Raw genomic sequence first — 21,543 nt, 5'->3', positions numbered from 1 at the left:
CCATTCTTCAAAAAATCTATTTTACCCTGAAAGCATAGACTCATTACTATTTCAGCTTACCTAAACTACCTTGTAAAAACATTATTTCTATGGCAAAATTCATTCACTAATTGTTTGAGTACTTACTATATGCCAGACATTTTTCTTGGCATTCTAACTACAGAAATGAACAAGGGATAAGAATCTTTGATATAATTAACTTTGCATTCTAGTGGAGGTTTATTTCAAGTTCCTTTTGAAAAATGCCAAAGAGTCGTCTATCTTTATTACTTTAAATTGTCTTACTTTATGATAAGTGACCTTAACTAGTGTAGCTGTGATGCTCCATTTATACCCAGTATCCTAGGGAATATCCAAAAGAAATAGAGAATGGGTAATAAGTATATTAACCATTTTTAAATAGGGCAGAAAGGAATACCTTTTTAAGAAACATGGAAGAGAGTTCTTACCCTTTCTTAACTTTTCATGAAGAAGGATTCTTCTGATTATGAGAATGTTTTGAACTATTCACATCTATCATGCATGGCACCTCTATTTTTAGAAGGTTTCAAGTGGTACCACTCAACTACCATATAACTTAGGTGCTGTTTACAGTTTAGAAGAGGCAGTATAATAAGTTAAGTGAATACTCCCTGGATTCAGATCACCTAGATTTAAATCCCTGCTTCCTCTAATTTAGCTGTGTGATCTTGGGCAAGTTACTTAACCCTTTTGTGCCAGTAAAATTTTAAATATATAAAGTAATGGTAATGGTTGGTTAAGTTGAGAGTGAAATGAGTTAATTGGTAAGGCCTAGCACTTATAAATACTAAGTTACAGCTGTTACTATTTGTCATGCTTGACACATAGTTGATGTAAAAGTTGCTTTTCTAGATTTTTTTTTTTTTTTTTTTTTGCCAAGCACTTTATTATTTTGTTTGGCAGGTTTATGCTTTCAAGGAGAACAATTTGATATAATGGAAACCTGGGTTCTAGCTTTAGATCATCCACTGGTTTGGTCAGTTAGTTGTGGGAAGGGCTCAGATAAAATAATCTCTTTAATATTTTTGTATAAGATTAAACCATTTTAATTTTTTTTTGATAGGTGAGCATGTTGAACCTTTGGCTGTTTTTGAATGCTCAACTAGAATTTATTTTCTCTGGAGTTTTTTGTTTAATGGTACTGTGAAATGATGATCCCAGATAACACAGTTTACCAGTGGCTATTAGTAATTCTCAAATTTTGAATTATTGGATGGTTTGCAGATTTCTGTGATGTGTGTTTGTGTGTTTAATTCTAAATTACTTGAAAAACATGCCCAATAAAAGATAGCTCCCTAAAATAACCTCTACCTTGGTGTTTCATGTCACTGGGAACCTATTTCATAAAACTGTTGTAATACTCTCCCAGTAAAATTTGAGTCAGATAAAATAGAAATAGATTTTTTCCCTAGTTACACAGTTTAATGTGTGTATGCACTTTTCATTAATTTAAAAATGTTATAAGCTTTGCTAAAATTTGCTTGTTTTTATGTCCTGTTTCCTGGAAGACTAATCAGATTTTCATTACTTTGTCACTTCCTTCCAAAGGGTACCTTATAGATAATGATGTTGTGGAATTAAAATAAATGTTGTAGTCAGATTTTACTGGAGTTCAAATCCTGTAAAGATGGTTGTGTTTAACTCCCCACAAAGTTACTTGTGGTTTTTCCTGAACTTTTCCTTCTGCAGCAAAGTTCTATTTTCATTAACTACACACTATTTTAAAGTCGAAGATGGTGGTGAAAGATCAGTCTGTGTTACTTTTGGATTTTTTTTCTTTGTGAAAGCAATGGCAGTCTTGATTGTAACCGAAAACTATCTGGAATTTGGACTCGAAACAGGTAATCATTTCAAATTACTTTAAAAATCAATTTTGCTTTATCAAATGTTAATATTTTTTACTTCATTATTTAATTTTTATATCTGATACATTTTTAAAATTAGGGTTGAGGTGTTTATTCTGTAATGTCCTAAATAATTAACTTTTATTATTCTTAAATAAGATCTTTTTTGTAGTTGTTTTAGCTGAATTTTTTGTTACCTTTTTTCAAAAATGCACCCCTTCCCCCTTTTTTCCTTACAGTTAAGTAAGTTTCTACAGTGCTAAAGTTTACTCACATAGATAAAGATGCAAATTTTAATGCAAATTTTATGCACACTTATGGAATGTACAAATATCAAAGGGATGTTTTCAAAGACTGTTCCTGCTAATAACCAAATTTTATTGCATTATGGCATACTAATTAGCACATGAAAGAGCTAAGCTAGTCACTTCAACATTTAAGATGTTCTGTTTTCTAACATTTTATTTCCAAAGAAAGATTCTGTATTAAGAATTTTTTTTTTCTCTCCCTGCAGGGTTTACAAATTTTTCAGATAGTGCGATGCAGTTTCTTGAAAAGCAAGGTTTAGAATCTCAGTAAGTTTTTAAAAATACTAAGTATCACTTAAATTTTAATTTTTCCATTTTTTTGTACAACAGCATTTTGTGGCTTTTTGTTTTTAATCTGTGAGGATTTCTTTTTAAGTAGATTGTCCCTTTTAGAAATATCCTTGCTCGTAATTTTTACATGTGTATAAAGTTAGTATGTTTCATAGAATTCTTATTTGTATTCTTATTTGGTTTAATTCCTTAAATAACTTTATGCTGAGTTGTATATCAAATTCTATGTTGAATTTATAGGTTGGGTTGTTACCAATGTGGCTAGAGAGGCCTGATTTAGTTTATAGTTCACCCAAATATGGCTCATTATAATTGAGTAAGAGAACTCTTTTTGTAAAAGTTTACTTAGTTTTTATTAGTTATTGTGGTTTGTAAAGTAATGGATTAGAAGAAAGGCAATTCCTAGAAAGTTAACTTAGAGAACTTCTTACTTTTTTAATTTATTTTTATTTTTTTATTTATAGGGGTCCTGTTTCAAAACTTACCTTCAAATTTTTCCTGGCTATTTTCTGTTCACTCATTGGGGCTTTTTTGACATTTCCTGGATTACGACTGGCTCAAATGCATCTGGATGCCCTGAATTTGGCAACAGAAAAAATTACACAGTAAGCGGAAAATGTACATAAGCACATGCAGATAAATATATGTTTTCCATCTTAATGAAGGTATATTATTGTAATGAAATAATAAATTATTGTATTAAAAATTAATAAATAACCATTTGATGTCATACTACTTCCTCTTCTAGAAGCAGGTTTCTTTTATTCACTTCTAAATTTTAAGTCCTATGTTTAAAAACATGTATCATTTACTCAGTTTCCTTTTCACTTGTTAAAATGGAAATGTCAGTACTTCTGTTAGTTCTTTCTAAGTCAGAAGTCAGTGTTTATGAAATACTCCCTATAATTGAACTAAGGATCTGTGGAAATTTTCTTTAATCAGAACATTTTAATTAAAATATTTTATTTAAATTTTATGTAAATAATTTTATGCAAATATTTTTTTACTTAAAATGTTTTTATTGTTTTGAAAGTTAAAACTTTGTACATAAGGAATAAGTTTTGTTTTTTCTTTTTTAATTATTGATCTGTTTATGAGACCCTTGTTAAAATAATACATTATTTTATTTGGAGATTGCTGATACTGTACAGTGTTAAATATCATAGATTGCTTTTAACTGCCAAATCCTATTTTAGTTCTCAAATGGAGAAATAATATTTGAATCTCCACATATAGTTCAAAACCCATTTACCATATTCTTTGTGGTTGTTACAGATGTTTTTTGTTGACTGTTAGACACCTTGGCAGAACGACAGGTTTATATCTCTCTGAATTCATATCCAGACCAAATTTCCGTCTTGTCTTCATGTTTTGCAGTAGAAGCCCAAGTTGAGAATATTCCATTTTGATATTTGTGTATATAATCTTTGAGTTTCTCTGAGTGATCATTTTTCCCAACATTTCTGTTCTTTAAAACCCTGTATTTAATGAAATTGTTTCTCTAGTCTTTTCACAGTATCTCTCTTACCTATGTCATTTTCCTTTATTTTAATTTTGCAGTCTTTTTGGTTTTCTCCTTACCTCTATTTTTCGGCATATGCTCTATGTGTGTGTTTACTTATTCTCACTTCCCAGTAACCACTTCTTCCTCCCTCTTTTTTCCCTTCCTTTTTACTCAGCATGCTCTTGGCTACATCCTGCTTTTCTCCCAACATCCATCCATCTCTCTAATGGCTTCTTTTAAAACAAAACCTGGTTCTCCCCCTCCTCTCTACACACACACTTCAGTCCACTAACCCCAGTGTTAGGATTTAAATAAGCTGAAAGGGTGGGTGGAGGGGAGCCCTTCACCAGCTACTGAAACCGCTGTGGGCTGCTCCTTGATACTAGAGTGTTCCCTAGCAACACTGCATACCTAATACTGCTGCTTTCTTCCCCCGCACCCGGTGGTTTACCCAGGCTGGGGGATGAAAGAATCACTTTATAAAAACATTTAAAGCATTTGGTGGTAGTTTAGGGTTGGGAGGGAGCCTATCTTCGTTTCCTTTTCAGTAAAATGTAGCTTCTTTTTAAAAAAATTTTCCCTTTGGGGTTGGGAGCTTTATTTTCAGTTCATTGCAGCCCCAATCGTGTTTTAGCACTCTGCCATGATACAGGAGTGTGGGCAAGCTTGTTCTGTTGTGAGAATAGCAGGACTGGCACAAAGCGCGGCATTCTCCTCACCCCCACCACCAGGCACTAGTATGTGTTTTCATGCCAGAGCTTAGAACCAGAGTTCCACCTTTTTCAGTCAGGTTTTCATGGGTTTCTGACCCAGGCCTGTTTCCTCACACAGGTCACTGTCATTTGCATTGTAGTGATGATTTTCAAATGTTGCATGTATGTATTTAAAACTGTCCAGTTAAGCCCTTCACTGTGGTTAATCATGAAGCAATGTATGGTAATAAAGCAGAAGAATTTGTCTTTTTCTAAAATAAGAACTGTCTTTAGTAGTCATCTGCCTTTGTGGGATACAAACTTAGAACATTAATTAACAATGAATTATAATTCAGACCTAAAACCTTTTAGTGTATCAGGTATTTTGGTTTTCTGGAGTAATGTAAATTTCCTTGGTACATACAGGATAGGGAAATTAATTTCAGGCATGTTCATAATATGTCATGAGGAAATAAAAATATTTGAATCATGATTTTAATAGTCTTATTCAAACATTATGCATGATCATTGCATTTTGAAAGTTTCCTTATGTGTAAATTGTTGCAGTAGGTTCCATGTGCCCTATGCCTGCTAGTATTTGGACCTTGCTAACACTGTTTCTTTCTTATACATAGTAAGGAGGCACTTTGTTTTAGCTGCACTGAAAAAGTATCAAAAGATGATGCCTGTATACTGAAAATCCATTGGATTCGTTGACTGTGGAAAGTTAGGGAATCATTTAAGTACCTGTGTATTAAATCAGGGATATCGTGGGAGATTGTTAAAGAACACTAGAACAGAACTGAACAGATTTTGATTTTAGTGCTAGGTCTGCCTTTAACCTGTGATACTCCCATGAGCAAGTCACTTAGCTTTCCTGAATCTAAATGTTCTCATCTGAAAAATTCAGATAATGAGGTAGTTTTGCAGGGGCTCAGATCAGTGTCCTGTAATAAGGATAAAAAAAAATAATGATGTCAGTCATACCTTATTACAGAATACTGAAAATAAGTTTCTACCTCATTTTTTAAGTTCCAAGTTCCTGTAGTTTATTAGTGTATTTTATTCCTGGATTTTTATGTTTTTTTCTTACATACTTTCAGAACATTACTTCATATCAACTTCTTGGCTCCTTTATTTATGGTTCTGCTCTGGGTTAAACCAATCACCAAAGACTACATTATGAACCCACCACTGGGTAAAGAAAGTGTCCCTTTGTAAGTATGGGTATTTGGTGGCTATTTTTTGTTTCCTTATTGAATCATAACTTTTTCAAAATGGTATTTCCTGTATTTAAGTTTTTTAATGATAATATTAGGACACTGTACTTTTAAAACATAAATAGAAATGGTAAAAGATGTGTTCTAAAACTGAAGCTACTGGCAAATCATCATTTAACCTTTTTATGAATGTGAACAATTATTAATCCACACCAATATTGTCTTGCACACTTGTAAGTTTTTCTGCTTCCTCACATCATGTCTAGTTGTTACCTGACATTTTTCTGGTTTGGGGCCTGTTTTTAAGATACTTTCTGCAGTTCTTTTTTTTTCCCCCTTAATTGTGAAAATTATGGAGGAAATAATGAGTAGTACAAATGGAAACTCATGTTCAGCCATTATAAGAGTTGTTGATATTTTCCATATTTGCTTCCCCTTTTTTTGGTTTGTTTTTTGATGCAGTAGTTTTTCAAGTGAATTAGAAGTCTAATATTTTTATCCCTAAGAGCTTTAGTATGCACCTCTAAGAAATAAGGGCATTTTCCGACATAATATTATCATTATACCTATCAAATTTTAAAAATAATGCCTTAACATTATTAACTAATATTGGGTTATATTTCCCCTTTTAACAGAACTACACAGTAAGGAAACATAGAAACAATTTATTAAAAGGTGCTAATAACTGCATTTGATATATTAACTCATTAACCTTGTGGAACCATGTTAGAGTAATAGAAAGAATCAGACAAAGCTGGTTCAAACCCCAGTTGTGATCTTCACTGAAACTGTCACTTGAGGGAGATTATTTAACTTCACTGAGCCTCTGTTTCCCCATCTGGAAAATGAAGATAATAGTATCTACCTCACAAAGTTGTCATTGGAATTAAATGAAAGAATACATGTAATGCAACCAGCTGGAAGTAAGTGCTTAATAAATGTTTCCTTTACTGCTCTGCCTCACCAGAATTAAAGTGGAAAACCTTGACTAGTCATTGACTACACAGTATACATTTTATATTAATGTATTTCTTTTAGATCCTGGTACATATTTGTCTTGGAGTACTCAGTGATGACCATGATTTTTTTTTTAAGAGTTAATCTTAATGAACTAGGGAAGTATCTTTTGAAGTTGTAATGTTTTTCCCCCATACAAGTAAGTCTCAATGGCAGTTTTAACTTGAAAGATTCACAAAGTTTTTAAAAAGTAATTTCACATAGTTCACTGTCCTATATTAAGCACCTGATATGTGCTAGAGATTAAAAGAGATGCTGAGCATGGTCTAGGTGTTACTTTCCAATTACTCACAGTGTTACCTTTTATCGAAGCAGAAACCATGGTCTTTTAAAAACATTAAACCACAAAAGGACATCAGAAGTTACTCTTCTTTTTAAAATCCTCTGAAAAAGCATCATAAGGGTACATCTTCTCACCTGGAACCCTCATCTTAGTCTTGAGGAATTGCTCACAGCTGAGCCAGCTTGAGCACATAGGTTAAATGACTTGATAGAGCGGATTCTGAGCCATCTGATTTCTTCATAATATATCAGAATTACTGGTTTTCCAATGATCCCAGTCAGGAGCTCAGCAGAGAGGTCATATTGAAATATCTGTATAATCAGACAAAACTCTAGGCATGGGTTGTTGACTTGGTAGTTCCACATGCAGTCCCCTATAGTTTCCTTTTTTCTTAAACTCTCCAGTTTAAGAGCACTCCACTTCTCTTCATTTCACAACCAATTTTTTTTCACAGACAAGGGTAGATAGAGAAGAGGATCCCATGTACTTTCTGCTTTTTTCTTGTAGATATATGTTACTACTTTACTTTCATGATCCATTTATCTGTCTAGTTCTATTGTGCAAGTCAAAGTATTCTATAGTAAGGCTGTAGTATAGTGGGATACTTCTGTTTTATATCTCCAACTGTAGCTACATATAGATATCCTGTGTTTTATATGGTGAAAATTGACATATTTAACTACATGCTGACATATTTAACTACATGCTGACATATTTTGGTTTTTGAGAGCACCATATCAACTTTTTGACCTGTAGAATGACAGAAGCTACATTTGATACTTTGCGACTCTGGCTAATAATCCTGCTGTGTGCTTTGCGGTTGGCCATGATGCGCAGTCACCTGCAAGCTTACTTAAACTTAGCCCAGAAATGTGTGGATCAGATGAAGAAAGAAGCAGGGCGAATAAGTACAGTCGAGCTACAGAAAATGGTAAGTTTCATACTCTAGTCACAATGAAAAATAACAAACACTGTAAGGAAACAAAGCCTTTGATTTCCTTTAATAGTAATTTCATCCCATCATACTCTTAACGAAAATAAATGGTATAATCCTAAGTTGATACATATTAAGAGACCTCAATCTGATTGTGGGGCGAAGTGAAGAAAGAATCTCAAGTCCTCTTCCTGCCTTAGTACTTTAAGTATCATACAGTTTGGGTTGCAAAGCTATAGTATGTCTACTATTGCTAATGGGACCCCAATTGATTTGGAAAATACTACAATATATTATGTGCTATATTTCTTTAAGACTTGCGAGGTAGGAAACACTAGTTTTAGTGACTAAATTAATTCCATTTAACATTCTTCCAAGTATTTGAACATGAAATGTAAACATTTAACTTAATGTGAATTCCAGAGAAGGAAAGTGCTAGGAATCCATGCACCATTATAGTTAACTGGATCTATACAACCTGATCTTGTCTTTTTTAGAATTTTGATGTTGGGTCCCCTATTTTTCACTCTTCTTTCATAGTCAGGGACATTTATCAAGATTCAAACACTTTTCTTTTGTTTTACTGTACAAATTTTCACACTCTCTATAGTTTTACCTCAAATTTTAGTTGAATATGTTCATATAGAATGGGGATTTAATGTTTTTATTTATGAGGGGTTAATGACTCGGCATGTTATTTTTATTTGATGTTTTTGGTGTCTGTCTAGAGATTTTAGCATTTTATTTTATATTTGAAATGTAACTGAATATGCCATTTGAATTTAAGTGATTATTTTCTCCAATTTATATTAATCGCTTAAGAAGAACTATTTTTAAGGAATTTATTTTAATATTTTCACATTTTAAAAAACTCATTTTCAAACTAAGCCTTTCTGAAGTCCATTTGGGGGCATTTATAATGAAGTGTAGACTTATTAGCATTTAGCTTCCTTCCCAAGATGGAATTACTTATCTCTTAAGCAATTCATTTTGATAATTACATGAAAGTTAAATTCACCCATAACACATTCACCGTATTAGACACTTAAGGATGTTGTTGTTTGCAGGTGGCTCGAGTCTTCTATTACCTTTGTGTCATTGCACTGCAGTACGTGGCCCCTCTGGTAATGCTGCTTCACACGACTCTGCTTTTGAAAACACTAGGTAGGCATGCCCTGGTGACGAGAAAGGGTGTCGGTTTCCTTTCTGCCTATAATTAATAATGCTTTTTGTTACCTACAAAGAAATAGGCCTCTTAAAATTGTTTTCTGTAAAAGTTTTAAGAAGAAACATGGAAAACTTTGAGCTGTAGAAGTTGATTCATCATCTTGGATTTGAAAACTCAAGTCCATATAGTTTTATAGTATTATGCTCTATTTGTTTGTAAGAATTGTTTGCTGAAGGTTAATTCCAAAATTTACTGAGAAACTCGAATGAGCACTCTTGGTCTTAGTTATTTTGTGTTGTAAGAGGATGATATAAGATTTTTGTTAGTGCCTAACATTTAAATTATTGTAAGGTCCTTGTATATTTATATGAATTGCAAGATCCTGTAGTGAGGTCTACTTTAGATATTGACAGGATAAAGATTTCTCAGCGGAAGAACAAAGTTCTCCCATAAGTCTGTTCACTAAACTATCAAGTTCCTGTGTGGTGTTATTTGAGAGCTATCCATTATTGTATTGACCATTTCCCTTTGCTTAGATCAGGCAATCAGCCAGTGTGGGGGTTTAAGAAGCCCAAAGGAACTAGCAGTATTAGTTGGGTGTGCTTAGTAGATACTATAGAGCTGATGACAGATGTAAATGGCCTTTAGGAATCTATGGAACCTAAAGAAGTAGCTCAGTTATAAATTATGTGACTCATATCCTATCCAACATAGTAAAATATAAGATGAAAAAGTTTCTGGAAGCTAGCTATTAATAGTGTCTCACATTGAAATCGTAGATAGTTTCTGAGAAAGAAATTTATTCTGATATTGTAGAGGTAGAAAAGATTTCTAAGAAGTTACTGAGTCTGTCCCTGTCACTGCAGTAGAGGTAGTTGATTAATGTATTATACAAGGAAAAAAATGTTTTTATTATTTTACCAGATTTTACTGCAGTTAATTAAAAGTAAATTAGACTTTTTATGTGTACTTTTACTGATAAGGCCAGACTGTAGTCTAGTCAAGTTAAATGAATTTTTACCAGGTATGTAGAAAGGTTATTTTACTTTATTTTCAACGTGAAATAATTTGTTGTACCACTAAACTTGTTCTCAATTTCAAGTATAAGTTGAAAAAATTATTTTATTTTTTTAATTAGAAGCTTTGAAATTAGTCATTGTTCAAGTTTTACTTGTGTCTTGAATTTTCTAGGTAATCATTCCTGGGGGATTTATCCAGAATCTATCTCTACCTTGCCAGTGGATAATAGTCTACCCTCCAATTCTGTTTACTCTGAATTGCCATCTACTGATGGGAAGATGAAGGTAACTGTTACACAAATAACAGTGGCACTGAGCAGCTTAAAAAACATTTTCACTCCTCTGCTTTTTCGGGGACTTCTGTCTTTTCTGACCTGGTGGATTGCTGCTTGTCTCTTTTCTACAAGCCTTTTTGGGCTTTTCTATCACCAGTATCTGACTGTGGCATGAATCTCCGTTAACAGAAAAGGATATCCAAGCCACACTTTGAATTGAAATATCTGTGCCCTTGAAGGGCTATCGGAAACTAGAAGAAAGCAAATACAAAGGAAAAAGACATATCAGCATATCTTGTTTTAAATGCTTCCTCTGTATCCTCAGGGTGAATCAATGGTATAATATTTAAAATTACAGAGTAGATTATTAACTACTATACTGTGGCATTGGAATTTTAACTCCTTGTATTAACTGATGGTGAGAGGGCTATCTACAGAGGTAATACTTATGATTACCTTGGTTTACAGAAACCTCCAGCAGTCTTTGAAACTTCTCATATGACTCTAGTTCTTGATCGATTGCTCTTAATGGTATAACGGTACTGTTAATATTCATAGTGGCTGCCTATAGAACAATCTTCAAACTGAGCCATGCTTTGGAGGAGGGAAAGGAGCTAAAGTCACCTCTGTTGGTAATATATTAGTCACTCTTCAAATAACAACAATAGCAAAATCCAACAGAAAGGAAGAAATAGCTACTGTATATTACAGTAAAGAAAGCTGCATAGTAATTTTACATTTAATGGAGATGTACATGGTTAATATCTACAAGTATTGCTGCTTGAGAGTAGCAAGAGTATTGTTTTAAAATGTATTTTATCCAACTTGAGGGATCTTTTAAAATGATTGGCTATATGAACATTTGCTGTTAGGCTTGGAACTCCCATATTTTATTTTATTCTTTGATCCTAAATATAGTCCTTTTAATAGTCTAAAAATATTTATCAATATTGATCTGACTTTTAAAAAATTACGTTAATCCTGCTGACTACCTGTATGTATTGTATATATATTATATATTAAATATATAATATATTGAAATTATAAAAGATGAAAATATTGAATCCTTAAATATTTTAAGTTGCTGAATGTATATTAAATGTGACTGAATGAGATGTCTTTGTATCTAGAAATTTTCTTTCTTTTTGGAATGAGATTAAAATACATTTTGAAAGTTCATCAGATTAAGCAATTTATTTGCGTTGCCTATGTGTGAGACTGCTTAAAATTATATAAGTACTTAGGTGATTTCTCCCAAATAAAAATCTTTTTTTTATCACTTTTCAAAACTCAGAAACTTTCCCACTAACCAAATCTACAGGAATCATTTAAGCATTGTTAAGTAGGATTTGTTTTAAGTTCATAGTGTTTAGAATTAGAAATGTTAATATTTTATTTGATAGGATGAAATTCAGGTAATTTGAATGATAAATTCATATGAAATGAAAAGAAAAAGTAAATTTTTTTTGATGCTTTTTACATGTAAAACCTAAAATTAAGGGTTTCAGTTATAAAGGGAATGAATGTAAGAGATAAATAAGGTTTGTGTGTGTGTTGTTTTTGTTTTGTTTTGTTTTTTAACAGAATTTATAGGTAAATGTTCTTCCATGTTAAGGTCTTGAGATTACATATTAGTGTTATTGTTTCAGTGCTATTATCACTGTTGAAAGCACTTTTGAAGCTCTTTTGGAATTCCTTCCAAGGCTTGTGGTTCACATTCATTCAAATAATGGAATACAGCAAATTCCTATCTTTTGTTACAGACTAAATATTTTGTAATTAGCTGATACTTTAAATATGACTGAGTAATAAGTGCTTAAATTGGATAAGATTCTTTGGTTGAAATGAATTGTTAATATAGCCTAATGATAGTTCATGCGTATTTCCAAAAGAAACATTCCAAATACATCTTAAGATAACAGAATCCATGAAAATAAGGATCTTCTAACAGGATGACAGCATTTATAACAAGATTATGACATTTATTTTGTATGTGAAAGTTCTGATATGTTGGACTTGAAAAGAACCTCACCTGATATTTATAACCATTTTTATTAAAGAGCTACATTTTAAAAATTAGAATTAAAGTTACTGTTTTGAGTTTCAAAGATTGTACTGTGGTAGAGTAATATGGAGGGAAAAAGGCATAGAATTTATTATTGGATGAAATAACATGCATTTCTGAAATACTATTGATTCACTCTTTTTAAACTTGAATTCTCCCTAAGTATACTGTGAACGTGTGCAAACTGCACATTAATTTAAGTAATGGGTTTGGTTTTTTTTTTTTTTTTTTTATTCTTTCCAAACAAATTTAAAGAGAATGATTGTTACAACTACTAACTGGTTTATTTAAGCATCTTGTCTTTGTACACAAATTCTGTTCCTAAGTGTAAAGGGTTTGTACTTTATGTAAAAGAAACAATATTTTTAATTGAGATATAATTGACGTATAGCATTTTATTTGTTTTAGGTGTACAACATAATTATTTATATATACGTATGATTCCAAATAATATTTTAATATTGTTAATTAGGCCAGTAGAATTCTTTTATTTTTTATGTTGGATTCTGGTCAATATAAGTGCTTCATAGGTCAGTTACTTTACATTTCTGTTAAAGTAACTAGGAATCCTTATAATCTTGCTTCATATAATTTGTGGAATTGTATTTGATAATTTGTTGACTCCTGCCCCCCTATTCCCTGCCCATTGCACTATAAAAATCAGAGCTCTATTCTCTCTCCTACCCCCATTGAAATGTCTGAAATGAAAAGCATATAATTTTATCTTAATATCCGTATGCAGTTTGATTATCTTTGGCATTTTCCCCAGAATTCCAATTGCTATGCATAAATGACCAACGCATCCAAGCAGAATGGGCTCATTGTCTTATTGTTTCTGATATAAATATCATTGGTAAAATAGTGACATTTCTTCTTGAGTTATGATTCAGAAGAGATATTCATCCATTAATGGAATTGATAGGTCCAGGAAGCAATAAGTAGAATTCATTATGAAATCTATAATTGGAACTTCACTGGATAGATTTTATTCTTTCAAATGAAAGATTAAATTCTCAGTACTGAAAAGCATAGGGTCTCAACATTCTCTGAATTCAAACACACTTTCTGAGCCGTCTCATAATTGAAAATGGTCTATCATGGTATATGGCTCTATTCAGCAAAATAAAACTAAGTGATTTTTGAATGTGGATCATCCTGCATCTTCACAGAGCTTTAGGTGGCTTAAAGAATCAGATTTAAACACATTTATGATCCTAGACCATGAACCCAGTATCTCAGATATTTCTACAGTATCATCTTTTAACTCCTACTCCTCTCATTATGTCTGTACTCTGGGTTTCTAACTCAGCTGGCTATATGCCATGAAAACTCTGACCTGGACACTAAGGATGATCACAAAGCTAATGTCAACCTCTCGCTTCTTTAAAGTGGTAAACATTTTACTTATTTTATTTCTTCCTAAGAAAAAGAAAAACCAGATTGAGCCTGTCCTTATGCTTGTCTTTTGTTAGTTGAACTTCTTTCTTTTTAGCTGCGAACTGTTAATGTTGGATGGGCCTATCTTTAATGATTCAGACGGCGTGTCTTTTTCTATTTCATTGTTCTTTCCTTTTTTTCCCCCTCAGAATCCCTTTATGTGGTTACTCCTCTCCTTTCTCCCACTTGGCCAAAGACTGTTCATTGTCTTAAATAAGGAGAAGCAGCATAATTTTGTGAAAAGAATATTAATTTAACCACCAGGAAACATCCTGTTTCTGCCTTCAATTAGCTATTTTTTGCACTTCTTACGCATTCAACCTATACTAATTAAATAGAATTGAATTATCGTCACTGTTGACCTCAATTTTATCATAAAATAAAGAATTTACATTAAATGTATGGCTGTGTTTTTCTAAATCTGATAGCAGTTTCTCTTCGTGTTAGCGTGAGAAAGATAAAGAGCAATTTTTGGCTTTAGGAATGGTTACAGATCGTGTTAGAGGACTTTGACTTACTGTTTGTTAAAAACTACTTCACAAAGAGTGTTTTCTCCAGGAACATTTTGCTTTGTGCTCATTTAATTATTCATTCAGAAAATATTTATTGAGTACATTTTATATTCCCTAAACTCCTCTACATACAGCAGTGAACAAAACATCAAAATCCCTCCCCCCCAAGGAACATAGAGTTTGATGTAGGAATGTAGGAAAATGAATATGAGTCAAATGTAGGACATATTAGATAGTGATAAGTTCTTTTTTGTGTGTGTGTGATGTTTATTTTGAGAGAGAGAGAATGCACATGGTTGTGAGCTGGGGAGGGGCACAGAGAGAGAGAGAGAGAGAGAGAGAGAGAGAGAGAGAGAGAGAATTCCAAGCAGTCTCCATGCTGTCAGCACAGAGCCTGGTGTGGGGCTCAAACTCATAACTGTGAGATCATGACATGAGCCATAAACAAAAGTGGGACACTTAACCAAATGAACCACCCAGACTCCCTTAGATAGTGATATGTTCTAATGAGTGGGAAGGAATCCAGGAAGGGAGAATATGAGGTTGGAGCGTAGGGATTGAAAGAAAACCTCACTGAAAAGGTAATTTCTGAGTAATGACCTGCAGGAGATAAGAACCACCATAGTGTTTTTTTCTTATTATTCCTGTAGTTCATTGGTTGACAAAACACCCTGATTGCTCGTACTTTGCTATTTGTGAGCTCCCTAATGAAATTTTAGAAGAGATGGACAATATTGTATAGTCCCCTTTTCAGGTTGGTATATTGTACAGGAAGGATTATAGGCATGGAATTTAAATGCTGCTTGTTTGCTAATGAGTAGTAAAGCATGTAACAAATGTAATCTCCTGAGTCCACTTGTTACAGTTTTTCTGTCAGGTGCTTTTTAACTTAATTCAAACATGTTTACATTTTATTTCAGTAGAACTTTTAAAGACTCATAGGATTTCAAATGAGTTGCAGGACCCTAGAGCAATATGATGTGTCCATTTGGCAGTCAGATTTTAGCCACCAGTTCTTTAATCTGTCAGATAATCTGTTACACAAAGGTAATTTACACAACGGGTAACATGACTGAGGAAAAATTTGAATTAATAACATCTTATCAAAATTTTAAATAGATAACACAATTTGAGTAAATCAAGTGTACCTACTGCTAAAGTACTAAAAATGAAGGAGATGTATTTTTTAAAATAGTGCTCTATAGAAGTTAGGTTTAACATCTGTTTTATTTATTTGGAATGCATTTTTCTTTCTGTAATTCTTGAAAACAATTTATATTTATGAATAGAAAATTCCAGAAGACTAAACAAATGAAACTATGTTAGTAGAATTACTTTAAATAAGTAGCAGTGGTTAACTTGTAGGAATTACTGTGATTGCGTTTATGTGTATATATACTTGTTCTGTTTCCATCATTTCCTTAGAGCATGAAATGCAACTTTTTCCATGTATTTAAATCTCTATCATTATAGTAGATAGTCCATGTACCAGTTTTGGATTAGTGCCTGATGTCTAAAGTTGAGATTCTGTCAACTGAATAGTCTGTTGAAACTGAATATCAGCATCAGAGAAAAAAACAGAACAATAGGAATAAACAAATTTTATTTAACAGATTTTAACCTTAAAAAGTTTTTGTTATGTAAGTAGTGACATTTTAAAGGAGTAGCATTGCTAGCGCCTGGGTGGCTCAGTCGGTTAAGCATCCGACTTCGGCTCAGGTCATGATCTCATAGTTCGTGAGTTCGAGCCCCATGTTGGGCTCTGTGCTGAAAGCTCAGAGCCTGGAACCTGCTTCAGATTCTGTCTCCCTCTCTCTCTGCCCCTCCCCTACTCGCATTCTGTCTCTCTCTCAAAAATAAAATAAAAACATAAAATTTTTTTTTAAAGGAGTAGCATTGCAACAATCGAGAAAGCGGAGTCATTTCAACTGTTGTCACTAAAATAGTCACGGTTCAGAAAATGAACCTCAATCCTTCATTTGTAGTATGTAGTACTTCACACTACACACAAAATTTAATTCAAGAGGGACCATATACCTCATTGTAAAAACTAACACCATACAGGGTGCCTGGGTGGCTCAGTCGGTTAAGCATCTGTTAAGCGTTCGACTATTGGTTTCGGCTTGGGTCGTGATCTCCCAGTTTCGTAGGTTCAAGCCCCATGTAAGGCTCCACATTCACAGTCCGGAGCCTGCTTGGGATTCTCTGTCTCCCCCTCTCTCTACCTCTTCCCCACTCACACTGTCTCTTTCTCTCAAAATAACTAAGTAAACTATAAAAAAATTAAAAAGAAAAATTAAACCATGAAGTTTTTAGAGGAAGTCAGAATAGCTTGGTAATTTTAAGGGTGGACAAAGGTTTGTTAGTATGCAAGCAATAATCAAAGTTTGTTTAAAAATTTTTTTAATGTTTATTTCTGAGAGAGAGAGAAGGAGAGAAAGAGAGACAGTGCTCCAGCCAGGGAGGGGCAGAGAGAGGGAGATACAGAGCCTAACACTGGGCTTGAACTCATGAACCATGAGATCGTGACCTGAGCCAAAGTTGGATGCTTAACTGACTGAGCCACCCAGTTGCCCGAAATTTGTTTATGATAAAAGAAATTTCATAGAGATTTAAAACTTCTCATCAAAAAATTTGTTAAGAAAATAGACATGTCACAACATGAGGTAAAATGAGGTAAAATATTTGCAAACATGAGGCAAAGTACTGGTGTTCAAGACATATAAACAACTACCAAAAAAGAAAAAAAAAAAAGATGAAGGAGTGGGCCAGAAATTTAACTAGACCCTTCACAGTTGACCAAAAAACACATGAAAAAGTACTCAGCCTCTAGGAGTTGTTGTTGTTGTTTTTTAAGTTTATTTATTTTGAGAGAAAGAATCCCAAGCAAGCTTTGTGCTATCAGCACAGGGCTTGACATGGGGCTCAGCTCAGTCTCAGACTGTGAGATCATGACCTGAGCCGAAATCAAGAGTTGGATACTTACCTGGCTGAGTCACCCAGGTGCCCCAAATGCTAGCAGTTTTAATATGATGATCCTTATTATAATTTTGTTATATTTCTTTTACTGAATTTGTTGAGGTTCTTAGATCACCAGGTTTTTATCTCAGGTCAAGTTAAAAGACTGAACATTTTTTCCATCTTAAGGAAATAAGTTCAAATACAATTGCAATGCATTGTTGCATTTTACAGTTTTTTTGACTGCAAGTTGTCTCTTGCAGACAAATGTGTTGAAAGAAAAGAGTGTTTGATTCTTAAAAGTTAGGATGGTTACATAAAATGTTAAGTACTAGCACTATCAAGCATAAAAGGTTTTTCAATTACATGATAAGACATAAGCAATAAATTTGATAATAGTTTTCTTTGCCTCTTTAAGTTCTGATTCTGCTTGAGGGTATTAAAAGTTCTTGGCAGAAGGAGTGGATTTTAATTTCACATTTTAAGTGAGCGAGCACTTTCTGGTCTTGTCACTTCATTTGAGTACCTCTTAGAAGTACCATGTTTGTAGTTATTAAGCTATATTTGTTGCTGGTTGTAAAGCAATTAAAAAAAAAACCTTTTTGTCTGTTACTTTTAAAAAAGTAAATTTGTTCCACAACTCATTGACACTGTTTTCTTTAGATGATTTTTCCTCTCTGTTTATTTTGGATAGTTTTTATGGCTATATGTTGAAGTTCACTAATTTTTTTTTTTTTTTTTTTTTGGCAGTGTCTAGTCTGATGTTTAACTCATCCAGTGTGTTTTTCGTCTCAGACCTTTTTTTAATCTCTAGAAGTTAAATTTGGGTCTTTTATATTTCATACATGTCTCTCCTTAACACGTTTATACTTCACTTTCTTGAACATATAGGGTATAAGTTTATAATAGTTGATTCAATGTCTTGGTCTAGTAATTTTATCAGTTGTGTCACTTTGGAACTTGTGTCTGTTGATTGATTTTTCTTCTCTTTGTGGGTCAATATTTTTTCATTTGTTTGCCTGCCTGGGAATCTGGATGGCAAACACTGAATTTTGCCTTGTTAGGTACTGGATATTTTTGTATTTCTTTAAATTTTTCTGAGCCTTGTTCTGGAATGCAGCTACGTTACTAGGAGACAGTTTTGATTCTTTCGAGGCCTGTTGTTAAGACAAGGGTAATCTTTAAGTTGGTGCTAATTTTTACCCACTAGTGAGGAAATACCCTTGTGAGTACTCCACCAGTGCCCACTTTGACTTGTGGGAGCAGGAACTATCCCAGCCCATTTGAGTCCCAAGGATTGTTCTGCCTGTTCCTTTCTGGGGGTTCTTTCCTTAGCATTGGGTGATTTCCTCAGATGAATCCATTGATCAACACTTAGCTGAAGACATGAAGGGACTTTGCCAATCTCAGAGCTTTCCCTCTGCAGCTCTCATTTCTGATACTCTTCCCTGATTTTTTTTTTTTTTTAATGTTTATTTGTTTCTGAGAGAGAGAGAGAGAGAACGTGAGCAGGGGAGGGGACAGAGAGAGGGAGACACAGAATCCAAAGTAGGCTCCAGGTTCTGGGCTGTCATCAACACAGAGCCCAACCCGGGGTTCGAACTCATGGGCCACAAGATCATGACCTGAGCGAAGTTGGATGCTTAACCAACTGAGCCACCCAGGCGCTCCTCTTCCCTGATTTTTAGTTGCCTTTTCCTCACAAAACTGTCATCTCTGGGAGACCACTGGGCTCCGTTTAGGTTCTTCTTCCCTGTGCTGTGGCTTCAATGCTTTAGTCAGTAAGCTAGAGCAGAGTTCACCTCCTAATTTTCTTCTTTCAGGGATCACCACGGTTCTCTGCTGCCCTTTCAATATCTGAAAAACTGTTGTTTCATGTATTTCGTTCCGTTTTATAGTTCTCTAAGATGAAAGAGTACATCTGATCCCTATTAACTTCACCATGGCCAGAAGTAGAAGGCCCAGCTTCCGAGTTTTAATTTTTTACTGGAGATTTTTTATTCTCCATGAAGAGTCTATTCAGAGACAGCCTTCCATTCACATATATTTTCAAAGATTTGTCACTTAACATTGTTTGTCATCAGGGAAATACATATTTAAATCACAATGAGATAGTGATATATACTCGCTGGAATGGCTAAAATTTAAAAACTGACACTGCTAAATGATGACAAGGATATGAAGCAACTGGAACTCTCATACTCTGTGCTATAACTACATTGGAAATGATACAATCACTTTATTAAAAGCTCTAGTATTTTTGTTTTTAGTTAGGCTCCATGCCCAACATGGGGTTCGAACTCATGACATCATGATCAAGAGTCACATGCTCTACCAACTGAGCCAGCCAGGTGTATTTCTGGTAGTTTTTTTTTTTTTTTTCTTTTAATAAAGCTAAGAATACAGCTGCCCAATAACCCCACAATTCTACCCTTAAATGTTTACCTAAGGTAAGTAAAAATAAATCCACAAAAAGATATAAGATACGCATAGCAACTTTATTCATAAGAGACCCAGACTGAAACAGATAACATGTTCATCAATAGTAGAATAAACAAACATATCGGTACATGTGTTCAGTGGAATACTCAGCATAGTAGTGCATAGTAATACCTGCCTAGTGACTTCCTTACAATGGGTACAGTGTGGAAAGGGGGGGGGAAGCTAATTTTACAGTGGAGAAACCTAATAAACCTCACCTTAACAAAGTGATCAAGTTGTTAACATCAGTAAATTATGTTAGTAGTATGTACCCTTAATAATGTGATATAATGAGAATGATGATTTACTACTATGGTTTCCCTCCCCCAAACCCATAACACCAGTATAATCATGAGAAAAGCACCAGAAAGAGGTCCCAATTGAAGGACATATTATAAAATACCTGACCAGTACTTCTCAGAACTTTTCAAGAATGTCAAAAAGAAGGAAATTCTGAGAAACTCTTAGAGCCAAGAGGAGATTAAGGAGACATAATGACTAAATCTAATGTATCCTAGATAGGATCCTGAAAGAGAAAAAGGGCATTAGGTAAAAACTAAGGAAATCTGAGCCAAGTATGGACTTTAGATAATAACAGTATATTGATATTGGTTCATTAGTTGTGATAAATGTACCATAATAATATTAAGATGTTAATAATAGGAGCAACCAGGTATGAAGTGTATAGAGCTCTCTGTACTCCCTTTGCAGTTTTTCTGTAAATCCGAAGTTGTTCTACAATAAAAAGTTTATTTTAAAATATATGTGAAGTTTATCTACAGTTTTATTAAAGTTACATAAATATTAGACTCCAGGAATACTGAGGAAGAATAGAGGTCATAGGTTTCTAAATGCAATGGAGTGCTTATTCTTAATGCAGCAAGATAAGGAGAATAGGACAATATAATATATTCTTCATGAAGCTAAGTTGATATAATTTAAAGATTTGTTCTTTATCCTAAGTTTGTTTCTAGAGTTTGTGATGTTACAGTATCTTTTGCTTTGAATTGATGCTGATAGCAAATTTGGTCGACTCCTATACAATCTCAGTAAGAGTTCATTATTAGACCCTGAAATTAAAAAAAATCTGAGCCACCGCCCTTTTCAGTTCATTTCCTGAAATCTTTGAGAAAATTTATCTCCCTGCTGTGTAGAGCAAAATACTGTTGCTTTATAGTATTTCTCTTACATCTACCTTTACATATTTGAAGAGTCTAGATACATATCTGATACTTTCTGGCACCCTTGAGTGAAGGAAATAAAAGCAGAAGAACCAATGAAAGAATTCCCACAATCTCATCTCACATCCATGCAGTGGAGAAAGGAAATGCCAGGATCTTCCAAAGTCAGATTATCAACTCATTAGGTAGAAAATGAAGGCCCTGGAAAATAGGGCAGCCCAGGTCAATGGATTCAGAAAGTGGTAGAAATATGCCTATAATGGAACCCAAAAAGGTTAATCATGGGTTTTGTGTTTTAGGGTGGAGTGAGGTAAGTTTTTTTCTTCCTAGGTT

At 33.7% G+C, this 21,543-nt stretch overlaps 1 protein-coding gene and 1 non-coding gene across 3 annotated transcripts in view; one reads left to right on the top strand and one right to left on the bottom strand.

Annotated features, from left to right (window-relative positions):
• The window catches only part of TMEM161B (transmembrane protein 161B), a 70,856-nt gene extending 57,808 nt beyond the window's left edge, over positions 1 to 13,048 (top strand). For both annotated transcript variants that reach the window (XM_047088798.1, XM_047088799.1), the window contains 7 exons: positions 1,711 to 1,862; positions 2,380 to 2,440; positions 2,929 to 3,069; positions 5,764 to 5,877; positions 7,937 to 8,111; positions 9,182 to 9,278; positions 10,474 to 13,048. In XM_047088798.1, the coding sequence (XP_046944754.1) occupies positions 1,711 to 1,862; positions 2,380 to 2,440; positions 2,929 to 3,069; positions 5,764 to 5,877; positions 7,937 to 8,111; positions 9,182 to 9,278; positions 10,474 to 10,751 (1,018 nt within the window). In that variant the 3' untranslated portion in view covers positions 10,752 to 13,048. The remainder of the gene's footprint in view (positions 1 to 1,710; positions 1,863 to 2,379; positions 2,441 to 2,928; positions 3,070 to 5,763; positions 5,878 to 7,936; positions 8,112 to 9,181; positions 9,279 to 10,473) is intronic.
• A 6,780-nt stretch (positions 13,049 to 19,828) lies between these two features.
• TRNAK-CUU (transfer RNA lysine (anticodon CUU)) lies at positions 19,829 to 19,901 on the bottom strand. Its single transcript has one exon. It is a non-coding gene; the product is annotated as a tRNA-Lys (tRNA).
• Positions 19,902 to 21,543: the final 1,642 nt, after the last annotated feature.

Source organism: Lynx rufus, unplaced genomic scaffold (assembly GCF_022079265.1).
Source record: "Lynx rufus isolate CCGP_SWC_20201006 ecotype Redwood Valley unplaced genomic scaffold, mLynRuf1.p SCAF_1, whole genome shotgun sequence".
Lineage (NCBI taxonomy): Eukaryota > Metazoa > Chordata > Mammalia > Carnivora > Felidae > Lynx > Lynx rufus.
The sequence above is the reverse complement of the archived record's forward strand: the minus strand, read 5'-3'. Positions and strand labels throughout refer to the sequence as shown.